The sequence below is a fragment of the Mustela erminea genome, chromosome 6 (assembly GCF_009829155.1).
Source record: "Mustela erminea isolate mMusErm1 chromosome 6, mMusErm1.Pri, whole genome shotgun sequence".
NCBI lineage: Eukaryota > Metazoa > Chordata > Mammalia > Carnivora > Mustelidae > Mustela > Mustela erminea.
The window spans coordinates 44,922,083-44,942,711 of NC_045619.1; the positions used below are offsets into that span (position 1 = coordinate 44,922,083).

The 20,629-nt window shown below is 34.7% G+C and overlaps 1 protein-coding gene across 1 annotated transcript in view; it reads right to left on the reverse strand.

Annotated features, from left to right (window-relative positions):
- TRHDE (thyrotropin releasing hormone degrading enzyme) overlaps positions 1-20,629 on the reverse strand; it is a 389,311-nt gene that overhangs the window by 80,638 nt on the left and 288,044 nt on the right. The window contains exons 10-12 of the mRNA XM_032347011.1: positions 12,394-12,482; positions 5,682-5,812; positions 5,490-5,545 (exon numbers count right to left, since the gene is read on the reverse strand). Of these exons, the coding sequence (XP_032202902.1) occupies positions 5,490-5,545; positions 5,682-5,812; positions 12,394-12,482 (276 nt within the window). The remainder of the gene's footprint in view (positions 1-5,489; positions 5,546-5,681; positions 5,813-12,393; positions 12,483-20,629) is intronic.

Sequence of the window (20,629 nt, forward strand, 5' to 3'; positions counted from 1 at the left end):
GTTCTATTTTTTCTAGCTGCTAATTCTACTCTTTCCCAATCCCTGCTTTACTCAGGGTGCAGCACAAGTCATGACTATCCTAACAGCTCTCACAGAAGTCCATCCTTTAGTTCACACTCTTCCCACTCTCATTCTTCTACTTTTAAACATTTAATGGATTTTCCTAGTAAACTCAATCTTCTAATATTGTTTGCCATATGATGTCCTCCATAATATTCCTAAGCCTCATTAATTCTTTACTTCCCAATGCTTTCATAATATTTTACTCATAGCACTTATATACTGAATATAATTAATTACATACTGTGTATCATCCCTGCTAGACTGTGAATTCATTGAAGACAAGGGCTGCATCTTGTTCATTTTATGTCACCCAATCTAATAATGCTTTATCAAAGCAAAAAACAAAACCAAACATGAACATCCATCAACAACAAAATTCTAGGCATTTTCATCACTAATTTCAAAGTCTGAGTCATAACACAATGGTATTCACAAGCAATTGATTGATCCTTATACACAAGCAATGAAAATCAGAGTATACTTGGACAAGGCAGTGTCATTTCCTATAGAAGCACATACCATAAAAAATGAGGCAAAAATATAACATGACCAGAATTCATGTACATAAAATCATAAAGCTTGACTTGGGGACCTGAATAAATGGGGAGAAGTAGCATGTCTTAATATAGAAAGCTTACATTTTAAAATATGTTAATTCTTTAAAAATTAATTTATAAATTCAATGCATATCCGGTCATAACTATAGGAGGATTTTTAAGTCGACTTTGTCAAATTGATTCTAAATTTATGTTGATAAAATCTGTAAGATTTTGAACAAAAATTTTATAAAAACTTTTTCAACCATAACACACTATATAGCTAAATAAACTAATTAGAATATGACAGGAGCTCACAAAAGAACAAAGGACCAATTAAACAGAATCAAATCAATTCCCTAAAATATGACCACTTGTATTAAGATAAACATACCATTTCAAATGTATGAATAAGGAACTCCTTTTAAGTCAGATGGAAATAATTGGTTAAAAATGTATTAAAATGAGGGCTTCCTGGGGCTCAGTCAGTTAAGAATCTGACTCTTGATTTTGGCTCAAGTCATGATCTCAGGGTCATGAGATTGAGCCCTATGTCAGGCTCTGTGCTCAACAGGGGGAGTCTGCTTGAGATCCTCTCTCTTTCCCTCTGTCACTCCCTCCTATTCTCTATTTCATATAAATAATTAAATATTTTAAAAATATATATTAATGTGAAAGAAAATTAGACCCCCAACTCCATTCTGTGCACAAAAACTAATTAGAGGAGGAAGGGCTGAATAGATAGATGTAAAAGCAAAATAGCATTTTAAAAAACACAGTATTTTCAAAATCTTCAGATAAGAGAAGCTCTTCTAAATGAGACAGAACCAGAGAACTAGGAAGTTATAAAAGGGATGACTAGACATATAAAATAAATGCCTTTGAATGATGAAATACATCACAAAATTAAAAAAAAAGTTGACAGAGTCAAGAGAAAATACCGTAAAAGTGTATGTTACAAAAATAATTAATAACTTAATACATATAAAATATATAAGAAAATATACTCAGAAAAATATCTTATCCTTTTTCTGTTAGGTTTTTAATCCTTTTTTTTAAAAATCAGGTAATAATTCACAGAAGAAAAAATACAAATAGCAAATGTGTATGACAAAGACGAACAAGCTAATTTAACTAGTACGGTAGCAACTTACATTTGCTACCAGGCTATCAAAAACTTAAAAGATATATATGATTCATCATCATGGAGGGTTTGAGGAGATCAGACCCTCTCACACAAGGTTGATGGAGGGCTAAAATGGTAAAGCTTTTGGAAAACAATTTTTAATATTTATCAAAAATTTTATACCTTGTGAACCCACAATTCCACTTGCAGGTATCTATCCTATCAAAATATACATATGCACAACAAAAGACTACTCAAGGGTACTCAAGGTAGTCTTACTTATAATAATGAAAAATTAGAAACAATGGACTAAAGCTCCCCAGTCTAATTTATAGAAATGAGTCTGAGAACAGAATACATTTCTGTAAAATTTAAAAAAAAAAATCAAACGCTATGGAAATGTAAAGAAAAAATGACTGGATTGATACCCACCAAATATTGACAATTTTATTTGTGAGGAGGATAAACATGATGGGAAGGTATGGAAAAGAGTAAAAGAAATTTTTCACATTGTATTGCTCTTTTGTTTTATTCTTTTATAATTAGAACTAACTCATGTGGCTTTTATGTATTTAAAAAACAACTCCAATAAGAGTACCCAAGAATATGTTTACTTAACTGTACAAAAAATGGTAGGCATGAAAGTTTATAGTTTGAATAATTAGTAATTAATTACCAATTCATGCAACAAATAAATACTGACAGAGTTTTGCACTAAAGATTAAATGCGAGAGTAGTAATACAAGGATGAGACAAAGCCCTATCTTCAAAGTTACCAAAAAATCATCAGGGATGCAGAAAGGGAATGAACTACAAGGTGACAATTGTCAATTGCTATACAATTCAGACATACAGGATGTTACCTTATCCTTACTGGAGAAGACAGATTTCAGGCATGGGAATGCAAGTGAAATTTTTTTTTTTCTTTAATGAATAGTAATATTCCCAACAGATAAGAGGGAATGCAAGTGGGAAGGAATTCACATAATGGGCAAAGTCACTCTGACTTGAGGTCATGGGCTCTGCTGTGCCAGTGTTAGCTGTTGAATCTCCCCTCTGCCCCTCACTTAAAAGCTGTGCAACCTTCAGCTAAGTGACTTAACTCCCCTTAATCTCTATGTCTCAGCTATAACATGGCTAATGTAACCATCCATTCTGAGGGTTTACTGAGAAAACTGCACAAGGCCATTCATAAGAGCCTCAGTAGAATACCTAGAATACAAGTTTTAATAAATATTTGCTTTTCTTCTACTTCTTTATTTTTTTAAATATTTTATTTATTTATTTGACAGAGATCACAAGTAGGCAGAAAGGCAGGCAGAGCTAGAGGGGGAAGCAGGCTCCCTGCTGAGCAGAGAGCCTGATGCAGGGCTCGATGCCAGGACCCTAAGATCATGACCTGAGCCAAAGGGAGAGGCTTAAACCACTGATCCACCCAGGCGCCCCTAGAAGTTTATTTCTATTATATAAAAGAGGTCCAAAGGTATACAATTATAATTGGCATAGGATTTTCAGATGACATGGTAAACCCAGGTTTCTATTTTACTATTTTCCACCTTCAGTGATAGGGTTCATCACCTCTTAATTCAAGATGGTTACTGGAATTCTAGCCATTGCATCTACATTTCCATAATGGCATACATGCTATCTTTAAAGAAGCCAAGAAGAGCATGCTATGCTTCGGAAACGGAAAGGCTGAAACAGACTGGTAGCAAAACTATGAAATTTTTCTAGGAAACAGTGACCCATGATAACCCTCACCTCCAAGTTATGGCCAGGCATGTGCCTATAGAAATCTGATTTTTGTATTTACTCACTTGCATACCAATGGGACAACTATCTCAGTATCAGTAAAGCAAATTTTAATATATATTCAATGAGATTTGCATTATTTTCCTGGTGAATTGTATAAATGATAATTAAATTATTTACTCCAAGTATGTAAGGCTTCCAAAACTAGAATTGAAAACAATGTTTTGTCTTAGGCAAAAAGAAATTTAATTTTTGAAAAAAATAATTCATCCACTGGAATTCAATAAAATATTCCATTAAAAACTAATGTAATGAAGATGAGTCAAAGATCCTTTTCTTTCAGTTTTCATCTGCCCTCCAACTTTAGGACATTTGCTACTTATATGCTTTCTCATCATTGTTTCAAATCCATAAGAATTCACATGAATATATGTATGTATTCATTTTATATATATATATATATATATATGCAGTAATATTATATATTACTTATTAACATTATAACAAGTATTAGTAACATTAAGAATAAGTATTTCTTATTCACTTAGTAACATTATATATATACATATATATATATTAGCAGTAATAGTAATTTAATTAAAATAATTAAATTATTATGATTAAAGAACCAGGCAATATAGGAAAACTGATAGGATTTGAAATGGTAGTTTTGTGTGTATGTGTGTGTGTGTGAGTGTGTGTGTGTATAATATATATCTATAGTAATAATATTTATTATAATGAGTTGACAGCGTTGGGCTCTATAGCCAGACTACCTGGACAAAGCCCTGGTCCTGTCAGTTACTAGCTGTGTAAATTTAGGCATGATGCTTGACCTCTCTGAGCCTTAGTTCCCTTACCTATGATATGGAAACAATAATAATAATAATAATAATAAATCCACATATCTCAAAGGTTGTTGTCAGAATTAAATGAATTGCTACATATTCAACAGTTAGAACAGTGTCTGGGCCCTTAAGAGTGTTTATGTAGTGGATGGTAAGAGGTCTCTTCTAGTCCTCAAACCTTTACTTGTGGTGCTATCAACATAATTCTCTCCTTTTCCTGCTTCTCTTTCAATGCAATGTTACATTTAAGTACACTGTCTTACTGGCTTTCTGTCCTTTTTAAACTTCTATGTCAAAGTAATCTTCATGTCATACTGAATACTTTACTCAGAGTCTTCATGTCTTATTATAGAATCAAAGGTACATCTTAATCATTACTCCACATATTGCTATCTTGGTGGGCCTTCTTCTAGCACTATTATTTTTAAGTTTCTGCCCAATAACAATGGATTATTAAAATTAAAACTGTACTTGGATGTGGAACAATTTAAAATACTTAAAGGACTGAGTTTATTTTACTGTTTAATCTCAACATTGACTAAATAGCTTGAGTTTACAATCAATATTATTTTAAAGAAATAACTGTTCAATGACTATTCCAAGGAATAATTCATATTAGCATTGTAAGTCTAATGATGAAAATAATATAAATATTACCATAACAAGTACAACTAGAGGCTTCTGCTATAAAATTGATATACATTTTGTCCAGAACAGCTTTACTCCATGGAATATTTATTTCTGTCTTGCAGCACAAGCTTCTCATAATGAATCACATTCAAAAAACATTAAAAAAAGATATACGGGTATATGCTGGGAAAAAAAATTGCTGTTGCTTGAAGGTATTTTCCATCAAAAATTAAATATGGCACAATGGTCATTTTGTAGAGTTCATTAATGAAATTGGGAAGGGATTATTAATCTCCAGTGTTAAATTGAACTTACAGTGAAAATTGATCAAGCTTCTCCTGATTCAGAAATACCCCATGGCTACTATTGATCAAGAGTGTGGGACAGTGATTATAATTCATATCCAAATACCAAAAAAAAAAAGAGATAGAAATTGTTCTTAAAAGGTTTCTTATTCAAAACATGTAATATTTAGCTTTATAGAGGAAGCCTTATGGACACAGTTTTCTTGTGAAGATCCACTGGAAAACATACCTGGCCAGGCTGAAGGCATCGTCAATCAAACCTGCTCTGTTACTGACAGAGAGAACCTATGAGATAGAAAGAAAGAAAGAAAGAAAGAAAGAAAGAAAGAAAGAAAGAAAGAAAGAAAGAGAAAAAAAGAATCAGGATTAAAATGGCACATGTTGACCTCTTGAAACATGTTTGAGAGTAAATCCAGTTTACCTCATGGTTCCTGATTAATTGATCAATTAATAATCGCCAATTCCTTAAATCATAGTTGACTCTAAAATAGCCAGTTTGATTGATATTCCCCAGCAACCAGCTTCCTTTGTCCAAAGTTATTCTGTGGTGCTCTGAAAACAATATTTTGGGGGGTAAAACAGATTTAAAATTTATGGGTTAAAATGATATGAAGTATATTTTCTAAATAATGGATATTAGAATACCAATAATAAAAGGAGAACACCATTAAAAATACCTAATTGAAATTTAATCTTTAATCAATTCATCACTATATCTAGAATTCACTAGAAAACCTTCAGTTGCTTACTCTATTACCTGTTGTTTTCTCATAATTAGCATTTTTTTTCTTGATAAAACCTCGTTACCTATACACAATATTGTCTCAGATAAATGTCAACAAGAAATTGCCTGGATTCATGTGACTTCTAGTTAGATTGTATTTAAATATGGGGCTAGAATAGAAGAAACAGTTTTAGATGCATATTCTACTTATTTTATTCAGTAAGAAAGTGATTAAAACAACAGGACTCATTCATTTTAAAGTCACTATTGTTTCTTGCCTTTTTTCTTGTGCTTTTTTGGAAGTACTAATAAATAACAGTCTTTCCAGCATCATCAATAATGTTAGAAAAAGGAAACTCATTTATTTAAGACTCTAATATTTCTACATATAATTAGAACAAAGATAATAAATTCTGTTTATTGGAATCACTTTGGAAAATGGCAACTTGCTTATATTCCCCAGCTAATTCAATTAAAGGAAGCCAGCAAAAGCAATCTTATAACTTATATATTTAACTCCTTCAAAATATGGTACAGATGGAGAACTCCATTCACTTTAATGTCAGCCTCTGTTGACTTCACAGAACCATAGCTTACAATTCTAATCATTTGTGGATATTCTCAGGACCCATGGTTCACAGAAGTTACAAAATGTATTGTTTACTTAAAATTTATATTTTATATACACACAGACATACACACACACACCGGTCTACCAAATTCCACAATGATTCAAAACCAGAAGATGCATCACAGAAAACATTTGTATCAGCTCTGATTGGGACACACAACCTCCAATTCTCACCTTATTATCCAGGTTTTTTACACATCAGGCTACAAAACAAGTTTTCTTTTCCTCTCTCTTTCTGAAACACTGAATCTACATTCTCTTTCAAGTAAAAGCCACACAGGAAGAAGGTGTGACCACAAAAATTAAGTGAACATTAATGACTATTAATTGCTGAAATGGGGTGAGCTCTGAAATGGGGTGAACTTCTTAAGCTAATGCCTGTTATATTTTGCCAATTTTTATAAATGTACAATAAAGTCAAAAATGCATGTTGAACATAAAAAAATCTAATCTTTAATGTTTCGAATAGCACGTCAGTTTTTTTGTCACTTTTATAAATAGTATCTGTCAGAACAGATAAAGAAACAAGGCTCAGATAGGCTAATCGAATTGTCCGAGAAAGCTGGGATGGTCCGTCTCAGGTCTCCTGACTTGGGTGTCCTTTTCACTACAATTATACTCCATTGATACAAGATGGTATAGCACTTTTACTGTAATATATTTCTCACATTCTTAAATCGATTTGAAAAAGAGGGCCATAGCGTTGGAAACAAGAATTAGAACCAGAGCAAGATAGCTAGATTTTTGTTCCAGTTCTCCTAGACTTAAATGTTTGAGCTTAGGCCACTCATATAATCTAAGGGCAAACTACTCGCATTTAAGTTTCCTTCCAACTCTAGGACTCAGTGGAAGGAGGAATGGTTTTTCTCAGTGTAAAATTTTACCAGGCTTCATCTATGGTACTTAAAAAAATAAATCTATCAGATAATGCTTTAAAATATTAATAGTATCCCAACTTTCTGATTCTTTGTTTTGAGATATTTTTCAAAACCTTAATGTGCTTATGTACACAATTACTTTGAAGTTTTAGAATATCACCCCCTTTTACAAATACAAAAATAAAAAATAATTAACAAAGGGTATGACATTTTTAAAAACTTAACCATCTAAAGCAAGATTTCAATTAATCATGTCCAAATTCAGTGAAAAAAATTTAAGATTAAAATATTGAGGATACTGTTTCTCTTGAACGCTGTCTTGAAGAATACGAGGATTTTTACAACACGTTTAAGTTGTGATTAAATTCATGTGGATTAGGTGCTCACTCTGACAGCACATATACTAAATTCACTTGGGTTAAGAGTAAATTTGAGGGGTGCCAGGGTGGCTCAGTGGGTTAAAGCCTTTGCCTTCAGCTCAGGTCATGATCCCAGGGTCCTAGGATCAAGCCCTGCATTGGGCTCTCTGCTCAGCGGAGAGCCTGCTTCCTCCTCTCTCTCTGCCTGCCTCTCTGCCTACTTGTAATCTCTGTCTGTCAAATAAATAAATAAAAATCTTTTTTAAAAAAAAGTAAATTTGATTATTTTGATCTAAGAAGTGTTATTTTTTGAAGAAATTATAATATTCAAGAATCAAGTTTAATATATGAATATGTGATTTAGGTATTTACAATTCTGAAACAGTCATCAAATCCTATGATATTAAATCTGTTTTTTAAAAAGTTATTCTTGTTCACATTTTAGAGAGCTGGGAAAATTTAACTTCATGTGATACACTTGGCTATACTTGGACATTAAGGAGGGAACCTACTGTAATGAGCACTGGGTGTTATATGTAAGTGATGAATCACTAAATTCTACTCCTGAAACCAATATTACACTGTCTATTAATTAACCAGAATTAAAATAAAAACTTGAAAATTCAAAAAATTTTTAAAAATTAAAAAAATAAACTTATGGAATTCAATGGCTTACAGGTAGAAAAGAGACTAATTTAAATGGGAAAGCAACCCCTATACCTTCTATTTCATCTGATAAGAATAAAAAAGGCAAGCATCTATTGTTATAAGTATGCTATTATTAAATTGATAACTAAAACCTGAAGGTTATTACTGTTCATGAATGTTTTTATGCCTTTGTTATAAATGAAATCTTTGGAGAAATGATTCCCTGAAAGATTTGTAATAGATTTTTAAATGTCTTTTTTCATTCTAGTTAATTATATCTTTAAAATGTTCTTCAAATTAACTAATGGCAAGCAATGAATTTTAAAGAGATCTTTTCCAATGGCTTAATGAGGTATGGTACGTGATGTGTACCAAAATAAAAAGTCTAAAAGTTGTGTTTTGAGTGTTAGTAATAACAACTTAAAATTGTATGTAGAATGTATCCAAAATGGCACAAAATTTAGATTATATCAGGGCACAGAATAGTTGGAATTTTATAATATTTTGGGTTTATAGCCTATACTTTCTGCACAAAAAGAAGAAGATTAAGACTTTCTTCTCTATATTGGCCCGTTGCAGAAAAATCAGAATTTAAAACAAACAAAAAGTTAACCAAAGTAACGAGGGTAGCAACACATACTTGTTGCCTGTATACGAGTTGCTTGTACATACTTGTATACTCAGATATAACACATACTTGTTTTCTCACTGGACTTGTCTGAGAATTGAATTAGAAAATGCTCCATAGACCCTATAAAGAAATGTACATGTATACAATGGTAACATGTTGAGTAATTAGCGCATCAGCAAAGCAACCTGCCAAAATCTTAAAATTTTATGTGTGTGTTTGTGGTTTAGAGGGAATATGTTTAGGGGAAGAAAAAGCAAGCTCCTAAGACAATTTAGGCAACTTATTTCTCAAACCCTAACTTCCTCATTTGTAAAATGGAGATAAAAATAACACATTCTAAAGCCTTGCAAGTCATACAAAACAATGCTTAAGGCAAGCACTATATCATTACATTATTTTTAATGTTTACTTACAATTTCAACATCAATTTCCCTTTTACTCTCAATCTTTTCTTTCCTAACATCTGGCATTAAATTTATTCCCTTACATTACACATTCATTGTCACCCTACAAGTTGCTATATTTATAAACTTCTGCATTCTCAATATCTCAGTAGTAAAAACAAAAGAGATAAATCCTTTTACCTTCTTTTAGTAATTTAAAAGTTTATTTAAAAGCTATTTTAGGCTAAAATAAACTATACCTTAACTTGGAATTAATTCGATATTCATCTAATGGGTTTAATAAATGGAAATTTGATTCAAATCAAATTTATACTTTTTTTAATCACCACAACTGTGCCTTAATACCTGGTGAGATCAAATCTATGTGACTGACAATGAAAAATTATAACAACATTGATCTTACTGTTATAACCAAAAGGTAGACTTCTAAAATATAATGTTGGTAAGAATTGACCGAAATTTTCTTAACGTTTTTATGGAAAAACATTGTTACCGATATTAGTTAACTATATTTTTTATCTTGAGTTATTTATTTATTTTTAGAGAGGGAAGTAAGGGCAGAGGGAGAGAATCTGTACATGACTCCCTGCTGAGCATGGAGCTCAGTGTGGGGCTTGATCTCAAGACCCTAAGATCATGACCTGAACTGAAACCAAAAGTTGGACACTTAACCAACTGAGCCACCCAGGTGCCCCTAGTTAACTGTATTTTGAATAAAAGGAGATAAGAGTTAACAATCATTTTTCCCCTAGTCTGTGCCTTGTGTCAATTTTTTTTTGTCATCAGAATGAAGGACTTAAAGACAAAACTAAAGAATGAGCCTGAAAGGGAAAACAGAATGGTTGTCTTTCTTTTAAGTCTCTCTTGGAAGCTTCTTCCAGATTTACATATTTACAAAGTTTTCAAGAAACATTTACTTTGTGTGGGCATTCCCCACAAAAGCGTCAACACTGCCACTGGGACCATGTTTCATCAGCCAGAAGACTGCTGTGATTAAATGGAAACTGACACACTGTAGATGGCACAACTCAGTATCAGGGTCAATATCAGTATCATCTCCCAGAGTTATGCACTGCATACACTAGGTAGTGTGCATGTCACATGTATTAATAAAGGTGACATTTCAGGTAAATGTAAATCATGTTGTTATTATTCCTGATTAATAATGAGAGACTACAAACGGAAACAACCTCTCAAACACACCTGTGGTTATTGGTCAAGAAGAGCTGTGACACTATTCCATGTACGATGTGTGAAACGAGAGAATACCATGTGAAAAAGAGCATACAGACAACTAGGGAGTTAGAGGAAATGGATGTGGGGAAAGTAACCAAGAAGAATCAGGCTTACCCTGGATCTGTTCTCTACGAGTGATGTTTTGGCCTGATCCTGCCTTAATCAGTATCTTTGCTCTCTTGTAATTGTACCCCCCAATGAGAAATGTTTTACTTGTGTTTCTGAAAACTGTTCTATTTCATGTTCCTAGCAATCCCATGGAGGATCTAATAGTTAGGTCATTAAGTTAATGACTCACTGTTTTCACTCATCATTTCATAGCAAATTATGTAGATAAACAAAACAACTACATGAGAGTAAAAAAGCAGTAAAAAAAAAAAAAAACAAATAATACAGTAAGTGAATTAAGAATCATGGTATAAATGCTAATTCTAAGAAATAAAAAGAATAGATTATAATAAGCAACTTTAAAAGGAAAAACACTAATAAATTTTAAAATAAGCATTTCAATTCATCACTACATTACTTATGAATCTTTCATACACAATGTATATAAATAAAAGCGCACATTTTCAATAGTATGTGATCATATGTTAAAATACCACATGAACATATGAGTAAAAATTCAACTGAAAATACAAACATTTATATTTTTGGTAAGCTAGATTAGATTTTGCTTTAAGAACTTTTTCTTGTAAATATGTATTTTGAGCACTTACATCTCCTTTATAATAGCAAGACTGAGGAACAGACACAATGTTTGTGATTTGATTATGCCTCACTTACTGCAAAAAAGAGTTTGTGGCTGCTTATAGTGGTTATGAAATAAGACAATATCAATTAGCAGAATGGAAGAAAGCAGTTAGAAAAAACAAAATGTGGACATACTTGACCATCTAAATCTAAATAAAATGTTACATAAAAGATGATAATTGGCTTTTTCTCCAGTTCAATAGTAAACAGAAATTAAAGAGACCTGTTTCACATCTAGCATGAAGGATTCAGATTGAATTCAAGAAATAGCTTTCTGATAGTGAATTTAAATAGGGCGCTATCTTATTTGAAGATTTTTAGAAACAGAATAGAATCTCATCTTTCTCTACTGCTTGAGAATTGACCCTAGTTTAGGTGATGCTTTGATGACCTATCAGAGCCCCTCCCTTCTGTGCCTATAATTATCTAATTTTATGGAGAATATCGCCTTGTCCATTCTTTAAAGAGCCAGTCTGGAAAAAAGAAAATAGCAGGAAAATGGAATTGAAAATGGTGACCTCTGTTTCATTATTTGGCATACTGTTCTATGGGGAGTTTATAATTATAATTTAATTACATTTGGCATTAGAAAATGATACAGTTTAAAACAGCTAAAAGTACTATCAATGTTTTGTTTTACATTTTCTCTTTACCACCAATGACCCAAATGAACTTAAGAATTATATAGGCATATGAAAATTAGACTTAAACTATACTATACTTAATTTTGTAGAGGTGATTATCATTCTTCCATATTCTCTTTCTAGTTTGTCTTTATTCACATTTTTATAAAGGCTGAAACCAGAGGTTAAGTTGCTAAACAATTATCTGAAACCAAATAGTTCCTGAGGGGAGCATATATATTTTACCTGATTTGTTAGACACCCAAATAATTGCTTCTGAAGACACATGGCTTCTATTTCCTACCACAATAGTTAGTGGAATCTGCCACAGATAACTGCAAAATATAATAGAAGCTTTAAGAATAAAATTGGTTATAACAAATAAACAAACAACATTTGCTATGCACCTTCTGGATGATTTCCATTATTCTCTTTAGGGGAAAATTAAAAATTCCCCACTTACAAAAGTAAAGAGTAAGTCAAGAAGATGAATTCACTTCTACAATGCCACTAAGCAGACTTAGCCTATAAGAGTTTTAATTTCAATATAAAAGGGAGACTTTAAACAACACAATTTATCTTGAAAAAAAATTTGCATTTTACATTATGGAATAAAAAGTAGCTAAAATCAATAAATCAGAGCCACACCAAATATTGATTAAAGTCTCAAAATAACTCCCTTCTCCTTGTTTCTATGTTAAATTAATGCACATTTCAGTGGCTTGATGCATTTACATTTCAACATTATACTTGTTTATTCACTTAACTATCCTAAAAAGCAGTAGTATCACATTTTACAGAAAAGTTAAAACAGCACACCTAAAGTTATTCAGCAAAGCAGGAATGAAAGGTGAAAGTAATGATTCCCCTAAAATTCAGATCAATATAAAGATTAGTGTGGAACACCTTTAATGCTGTTTTCTGAAATGAAATTTCCAAACTGGTGTGTGAAATCATCAACCAACATTCAGGGATCAGTCAGGAGTCTCAGCTATTAAGAGAAGCATTTTCTAGAATTTGCCTTTTTGTAGGAAAAAAATGGAAGTTTACACTTGTACATGAAGTAGTATCAATTTAATCTCAAATGGCTACCCAGAGATAAACTGGATGGTCTTACAATAAGTTCAATGACTACATTATGTTCCTTTCTATGAAGTACAGCCGAATTATGTTGACTTATCATTGCACTATTAACAGCAGGGGTAGCCAATAATATCTAGTATGTGAAAAATATTTTTGATTTTATGGAAGAGACACTGTGTGAGTTCTATAATTGGGAAAGTAAACAGAGAATTGGTATTTTTCAGGAAACATACCAGGGATTATATAATTACAAATATAATGAATCTGCTTTGGGGGGATGGGAAGAGAAGACATTTCCTCTAAATCTGTTATATGGAATTTAATTACTTTGTCATTTCATCTTTCTCATTCACAACAAACAAATGTCAGTAATGTAACAAATCTAAGTGGAAGAGTGGAAGAAATTAATAATTTTACACCAATTGCCCTCCTACGATATGGAAAGTTAAAATAATGTGTTTAAAATTCTAAATTTTAAAAATATTATGCTGTATTTAATCAGCAAAATATTTTTTAAAATTTTTTATTTTTTATAAACATATGTTTTTATCCCCAGGGGTACAGGTCTGTGAATCACCAGGTTTACACACTTCACAGCACTCACCAAAGCACATACCCTCCGCAATGTCCATAATCCCACCCCCTTCTCCCAATCCCCCTCTCCCCAGCAACCCTCAGTTTCTTTTGTGAGATTAAGAGTCACTTATGGTTTGTCTCCCTCCCAATTCCATCTGTTTCATTGATTCTTCTTCTACCCACTTAAGCCCCCATGTTGCATCACCACTTCCTCATATCAGGGAGATCATATGATAGTTGTCTTTCTCCGCTTGACTTATTTCGCTAAGCATGATATGCTCTAGTTCCATCCATGTTGTTGCAAATGGCAAGATTTCATTTCTTTTGATGGCTGCATAGTATTCCATTGTGTATATATACCACATCTTCTTGATCCATTCATCTGTTGATGGACATCTAGGTTCTTTCCATAGTTTGGCTATTGTGGACATTGCTGCTATAAACATTCGGGTGCACGTGCCCCTTTGGATCACTACATTTGTGTCTTTAGGGTAAATACCCAGTAGTGCAATTGCTGGGTCATAGGGCAGTTCTATTTTCAACATTTTGAGGAACCTCCATGCTGTTTTCCAGAGTGGCTGCACCAGCTTGCATTCGCACCAACAGTATAGGAGGGTTCCTCTTTCTCCGCATCCTCACCAGCATCTGTCATTTCCTGACTTGTTGATTTTAGCCATTCTGACTGGTGTGAGGTGATATCTCATTGTGGTTTTGATTTATATTTCCCTGATGCCGAGTGATATGGAGCACTTTTTCATGTGTCTGTTGGCCATCTGGATGTCTTCTTTGCAGAAATGTCTGTTCATGTCCTCTGCCCATTTCTTGATTGGATTATTTATTCTTTGGGTGTTGAGTTTGCTAAGTTCTTTATAGATTCTGGACACTAGTCCTTTATCTGATATGTTGTTTGCAAATATCTTCTCCCATTCTGTCAGTTGTCTTTTGATTTTGTTAACTGTTTCCTTTGCTGTGCAAAAGCTTTTGATCTTGATGAAATCCCAATAGTTCATTTTTGCCCTTGCTTCCCTTGCCTTTGGTGTTGTTCCTAGGAAGTTGTTGCTGCGGCTGAGGTCGAAGAAGTTGCTGACTGTGTTCTCCTCAAGGATTTTGATGGATTCCTTTCGCACACTGAGGTCCTTCATCCATTTTGAGTCTATTTTCGTGTGGGTGTAAGGAAATGGTCCAATTTCATTTTTCTGCATGTGGCTGTCCAGTTTTCCCAGCACCATTTATTGAAGAGGCTGTCTTTTTTCCATTGGACATTCTTTCCTGCTTTGTCGAAGATTAGTTGACTGTAGAGTTGAGGGTCTATTTCTGGGCTCTCTATTCTGTTCCATTGATCTATGTGTCTGTTTTTGTGCCAGTACCATGCTGTCTTGATGACGACAGCTTTGTAATAGAGCTTGAAGTCTGGAATTGTGATGCTACCAACTTTGGCTTTCTTTTTCAATATCCCTTTGGCTATTCGAGGTCTTTTCTGGTTCCATATAAATTTTAGAATTCTTTGTTCCATTTCTTTGAAAAAGATGGATGGTACTTTGATAGGAATTGCATTAAATGTGTAGATTGCTTTAGGTATCATAGACATTTTCACAATATTTATTCTTCCAATCCAGGAGCATGGAACATTTTTCCATTTCTCTGTGTCTTCCTCAATTTCTTTCATGAGTACTTTATAGTTTTCTGAGTATAGATTCTGTGCCTCTTTGGTTAGGTTTATTCCTAGGTATCTTATGGTTTGGGGTGCAATTGTAAATGGGATTGACTCTTTAATTTCTCTTTCTTCTGTCTTGTTGTTGGTGTAGAGAAATGCAACTGATTTCTGTGCATTGATTTTATATCCTGACACTTTACTGACTTCCTGTATAAGTTCTAGCAGTTTTGGAGTGGAGTCTTTTGGGTTTTCCACATATAGTATCATATCATCTGCAAAGAGTGATAATTTGACTTCTTCTTTGCCGATTTGGATGCCTTTAATTTCCTTTCGTTGTCTGATTGCTGAGGCTAGGACCTCTAGTACTATGTTGAATAGCAGTGGTGATAATGGACATCCCTGCCGTGTTCCTGACCTTAGCGGAAAAGCTTTCAATTTTTCTCCATTGAGAATGATATTTGCGGTGGGTTTTTCATAGATGGCTTTGATGATATTGAGGTATGTGCCCTCTATCCCTACACTTTGAAGAGTTTTGATCAGGAAGGGATGCTGTACTTTGTCAAATGCTTTTTCAGCATCTATTGAGAGTATCATATGGTTCTTGTTCTTTCTTTTATTGATGTGTTGTATCACATTGACTGATTTGCGGATGTTGAACCAACCTTGCAGCCCTGGAATAAATCCCACTTGGTCGTGGTGAATAATCCTTTTAATGTACTGCTGAATCCTATTGGCTAGTATTTTGTTGAGTATTTTCGCATCTGTGTTCATCAAGGATATTGGTCTATAGCTCTCTTTTTTGATGGGATCCTTGTCTGGTTTGGGGATCAAGGTGATGCTGGCCTCATAAAATGAGTTTGGAAGTTTTCCTTCCATTTCTATTTTTTGGAACAGTTTCAGGAGAATAGGAATTAGTTCTTCTTTAAATGTTTGGTAGAATTCCCCCGGGAAGCCGTCTGGCCCTGGGCTTTTGTTTGTTTGGAGATTTTTAATGACTGTTTCAATCTCCTTACTGGTTATGGGTCTGTTCAGGCTTTCGATTTCTTCCTGGTTCAGTTGTGGTAGTTTATATGTTTCTAGGAATGTATCCATTTCTTCCAGATTGTCAAATTTGTTGGCGTAGAGTTGCTCATAGTATGTTCTTATAGTTGTTTGTATTTCTTTGGTGTTAGTTGTGATCTCTCCTCTTTCATTCATGATTTTATTTATTTGGGTCCTTTCTTTTTTCTTTTTGATAAGTCTGGCCAGGGGTTTATCGATTTTATTAATTCTTTCAAAGAACCAGCTCCTAGTTTCGTTGATTTGTTTTATTGTTTTTTTGGTTTCTATTTCATTGATTTCTGCTCTGATCTTTATGATTTCTCTTCTCCTGCTGGGCTTAGGGTTTCTTTCTTGTTCTTTCTCCAGCTCCTTTAGGTGTAGGGTTAGGTTGTGTACCTGAGGCCTTTCTTGTTTCTTGAGAAAGGCTTGTACCGCTATATACTTTCCTCTCAGGACTGCCTTTGTTGTGTCCCACAGATTTTGAACCATTGTATTTTCATTATCATTTGTTTCCATGATTTTTTTCAATTCTTCTTTAATTTCCCGGTTGACCCATTCATTCTTTAGAAGGATGCTGTTTAGTCTCCATGTATTTGGGTTCTTTCCAAACTTCCTTTTGTGGTTGAGTTCTAGCTTTAGAGCATTATGGTCTGAAAATATGCAGGGAATGATCCCAATCTTTTGATACCGGTTGAGTCCTGATTTAGGACCGAGGATGTGATCTATTCTGGAGAATGTTCCATGTGCACTAGAGAAGAATGTGTACTCTGTTGCTTTGGGATGAAAAGTTCTGAATATATCTGTGATGTCCATCTGGTCCAGTCTGTCATTTAAGGCCTTTATTTCCTTGCTGATCTTTTGCTTGGATGATCTGTCCATTTCAGTGAGGGGAGTGTTAAAGTCCCCTACTATTATTGTATTATTGTTGATGTGTTTCTTTGATTTTGTTATTAATTGGTTTATATAGTAGGCTGCTCCCACGTTGGGGGCATAGATATTTAAAATTGTTAGATCTTCTTGTTGGGCAGACCCTTTGAGTATGATATAGTGTCCTTCCTCATCTCTTATTATAGTTTGGCTTAAAATCTAATTGATCTGATATAAGGATTGCCACTCCTGCTTTCTTCTGATGTCCATTAGCATGGTAAATTCTTTTCCACCCCCTCACTTTAAATCTGGAGGTGTCTTCAGGCTTAAAATGAGTTTCTTGGAGGCAACATATAGATGGGTTTTGTTTTTTTATCCATTCTGATACCCTGTGTCTTTTGACAGGGGCATTTAGCCCATTAACATTCAGGGTAACTATTGAGAGATATGAATTTAGTGCCATTGTATTGCCTGTAAGGTGACTGTTACTGTATATGGTCTCTGTTCCTTTCTGATCTACCACTTGTAGGCTCTCTCTTTGCTTAGAGGACCCCTTTCAATATTTCCTGTAGAGCTGGTTTGGTGTTTGCAAATTCTTTCAGTTTTTGTTTGTCCTGGAAGCTTTTAATCTCTCCTTCTATTTTCAATGATAGCCTGGCTGGATATAGTATTCTTGGCTGCATGTTCTTCTCGTTTAGTGCTCTGAAAATATCATGCCAGCTCTTTCTGGCCTGCCAGGTCTCTGTGGATAAGTCAGCTGCCAATCTAATATTTTTACCATTGTATGTTACAGACCTCTTTTCCCGGGCTGCTTTCAGGATTTTCTCTTTGTCACTGAGATTTGTAAATTTTACTATTAGGTGACGGGGTGTGGGCCTATTCTTATTGATTTTGAGGGGTGTTCTCTGAACCGCCTGAATTTTGATGCTCGTTCCCTTTGCCATACTGGGGAAATTCTCCCCAATAATTCTCTCCAGTATACCTTCTGCTCCCCTCTCTCTTTCTTCTTCTTCTGGAATCCCAATTATTCTAATGTTGTTTCGTCTTATGGTGTCACTTATCTCTCGAATTCTCCCCTCGTGGTCCAGTAGCTGTTTGTCCCTCTTTTGCTCAGCTTCTTTATTCTCTGTCATTTGGTCTTCTATATTACTAATTCTTTCTTCTGCCTCATTTATCCTAGCAGTGAGAGCCTCCATTTTTGATTGCACCTCATTAATACCTTTTTTATTTCAACTTGGTTAGATTTTAGTTCTTTTATTTCTCCAGAAAGGGCTTTTATACCTCCCGAGAGGGTTTCTCTAATATCTTCCATGCCTTTATCGAGCCCGGCTAGAACCTTGAGAATTGTCATTCTGAACTCTAGATCTGACATATTACCAATATCTGTATTGATTAGGTCCCTAGCCTTCGGTACTGCCTCTTGTTCTTTTTCTGTGGTGAATTTTTCTGTCTTGTCATTTTATCCAGATAAGAGTATATGAAGGAGCAAGTAAAATACTAAAAGGGTTGCAACAACCCCAGGAAAATATGCTTTAACCAAATCAGAAGAGATCCCAAATCATGAGGGGGGAGAAAGGGAATAAAAAGAGGTTCAAAAAGGGAGAAAGAAAAAAAAAGAAAAGAAAAGAATTTTAAAAAAAGAAAACGAATAAAGAAACATATAAAAAAGAAAATATATCTATATTAGATAAACTAGTTAAAAAAACGTTAAAAAAGAAAAGGGTAAAAGTTAAAAAAAAATTTTACCAGAAGGCGAGAAAAAAAACAAAAAATGAAAAAGAAAAAAATTAAATTATCTGCAAGACTAAAAAAAATCACAGGGAGAAAGCCATGAGTTCCATGCTTTGCTTTCTCCTCCTCTGGAATTCTGCTGCTCTCCTTGGTATTGAAACCGCACTCCTTGGTAGGTGAACTTGGTCTCGGCTGGATTTCTTGTTGATCTTCTGGGGAGGGGACTGGTGTAGTGATTCTCAAGTGTCTTTGCCCCAGGTGGAATTGCACCACCCTTACCCGGGGCCGGGGTGAGTAATCCTCTCGGGTTTGCTTTCAGGAGCTTTTGTTCCCTGAACGCTTTCCGTAGAGTTCCGGAGGACGGGAATACAAATGGCGGCCTCCTGGTCTCCAGCCCGGAGGAGCTGAGAGCCTAGGGCCCCACTCCTCAGTGCGCCCTCAGAGAACAGCGCCCAGTAACTCCCGTCTGCCTGACCTCCGGCCGCGCTCCGAGCTCACCGAGCCTGCGACCGGTTGAAGGTAACCCCGAGCTGTGATCTTACTGTCAGCTCTGTCTCTGTAGCCGGCTTTCCTGTTCCAATAGCCACAAGCTCTGCAACACTCAGACACCCCCGATTCTTCTGTGACCCTGCGGGACCTGAGGCCACGCTGACCCCGCGTGGGCTTCGCCCCGGTTTAGCCTCTGGAGCGATGTCCCTCAGCAGAACAGACTTTTAAAAGTCCTGATTTTGTGCTCCGTTGCTCCGCCGCTTGCCTGGAGCCAGCCCCTCCCCCGGGGTCTATCTTCCCGTCGCTTTGGATTCACGTCTCCGCCAGTCCTACCTTTCAGAAAGTGGTTGTTTTTCTGTTTCCAGAATTGCTGTTCTTCTTCTCTTCGATCTGCCGATGGATTTGCAGCTGTTTGCAATTTTTAGATTAGCTATCTAGCTGATCTCCTGGTAGCTGAAGTAGTCTCAGCCTGCTACTTCTCCGCCATCTTGACTCCTCCCCCTATCAGCAAAATATTTTTGAGTGCCAACTACATGGAGACACTAAGCTCCACCACAGTGGAATCCACATGGTTGGTCAGGAAATCAATAACCTATATACCCAAACGTATCATTTTTAAAGTAGACATAAATGAACATAACCCATGTAAGCTCTTATTCAAAGCCTGCCAACCTCTTCACATAATACCAAGAATATGGAAAATATTTAATAATGGTATTACTATAAGAAAGACAAAGAGAATAGATATTTATTTCTTTAACAGTTGTTCTCTAAAAATAATGACTCTTCTTTGATTAATTGAAAAAAAAATATTTAACAGACAGTAATGCTTAACTGTGTGTCTGACTCTTAAACCACACGCTCATATTTGTAAACCTAATATCTTGAAAAAACCTAGAAATGGAAGGCGTTCCAGAAACTGCTATTGAATTGGATCAAATGGGATGAGACCAAAGTAAAATGAAAGGAACCAAATCAGTTAATCCGAGATTAACTTTATGAACTTAACTTTCTGGTCCATATCTTCCACATTGAGTTCGG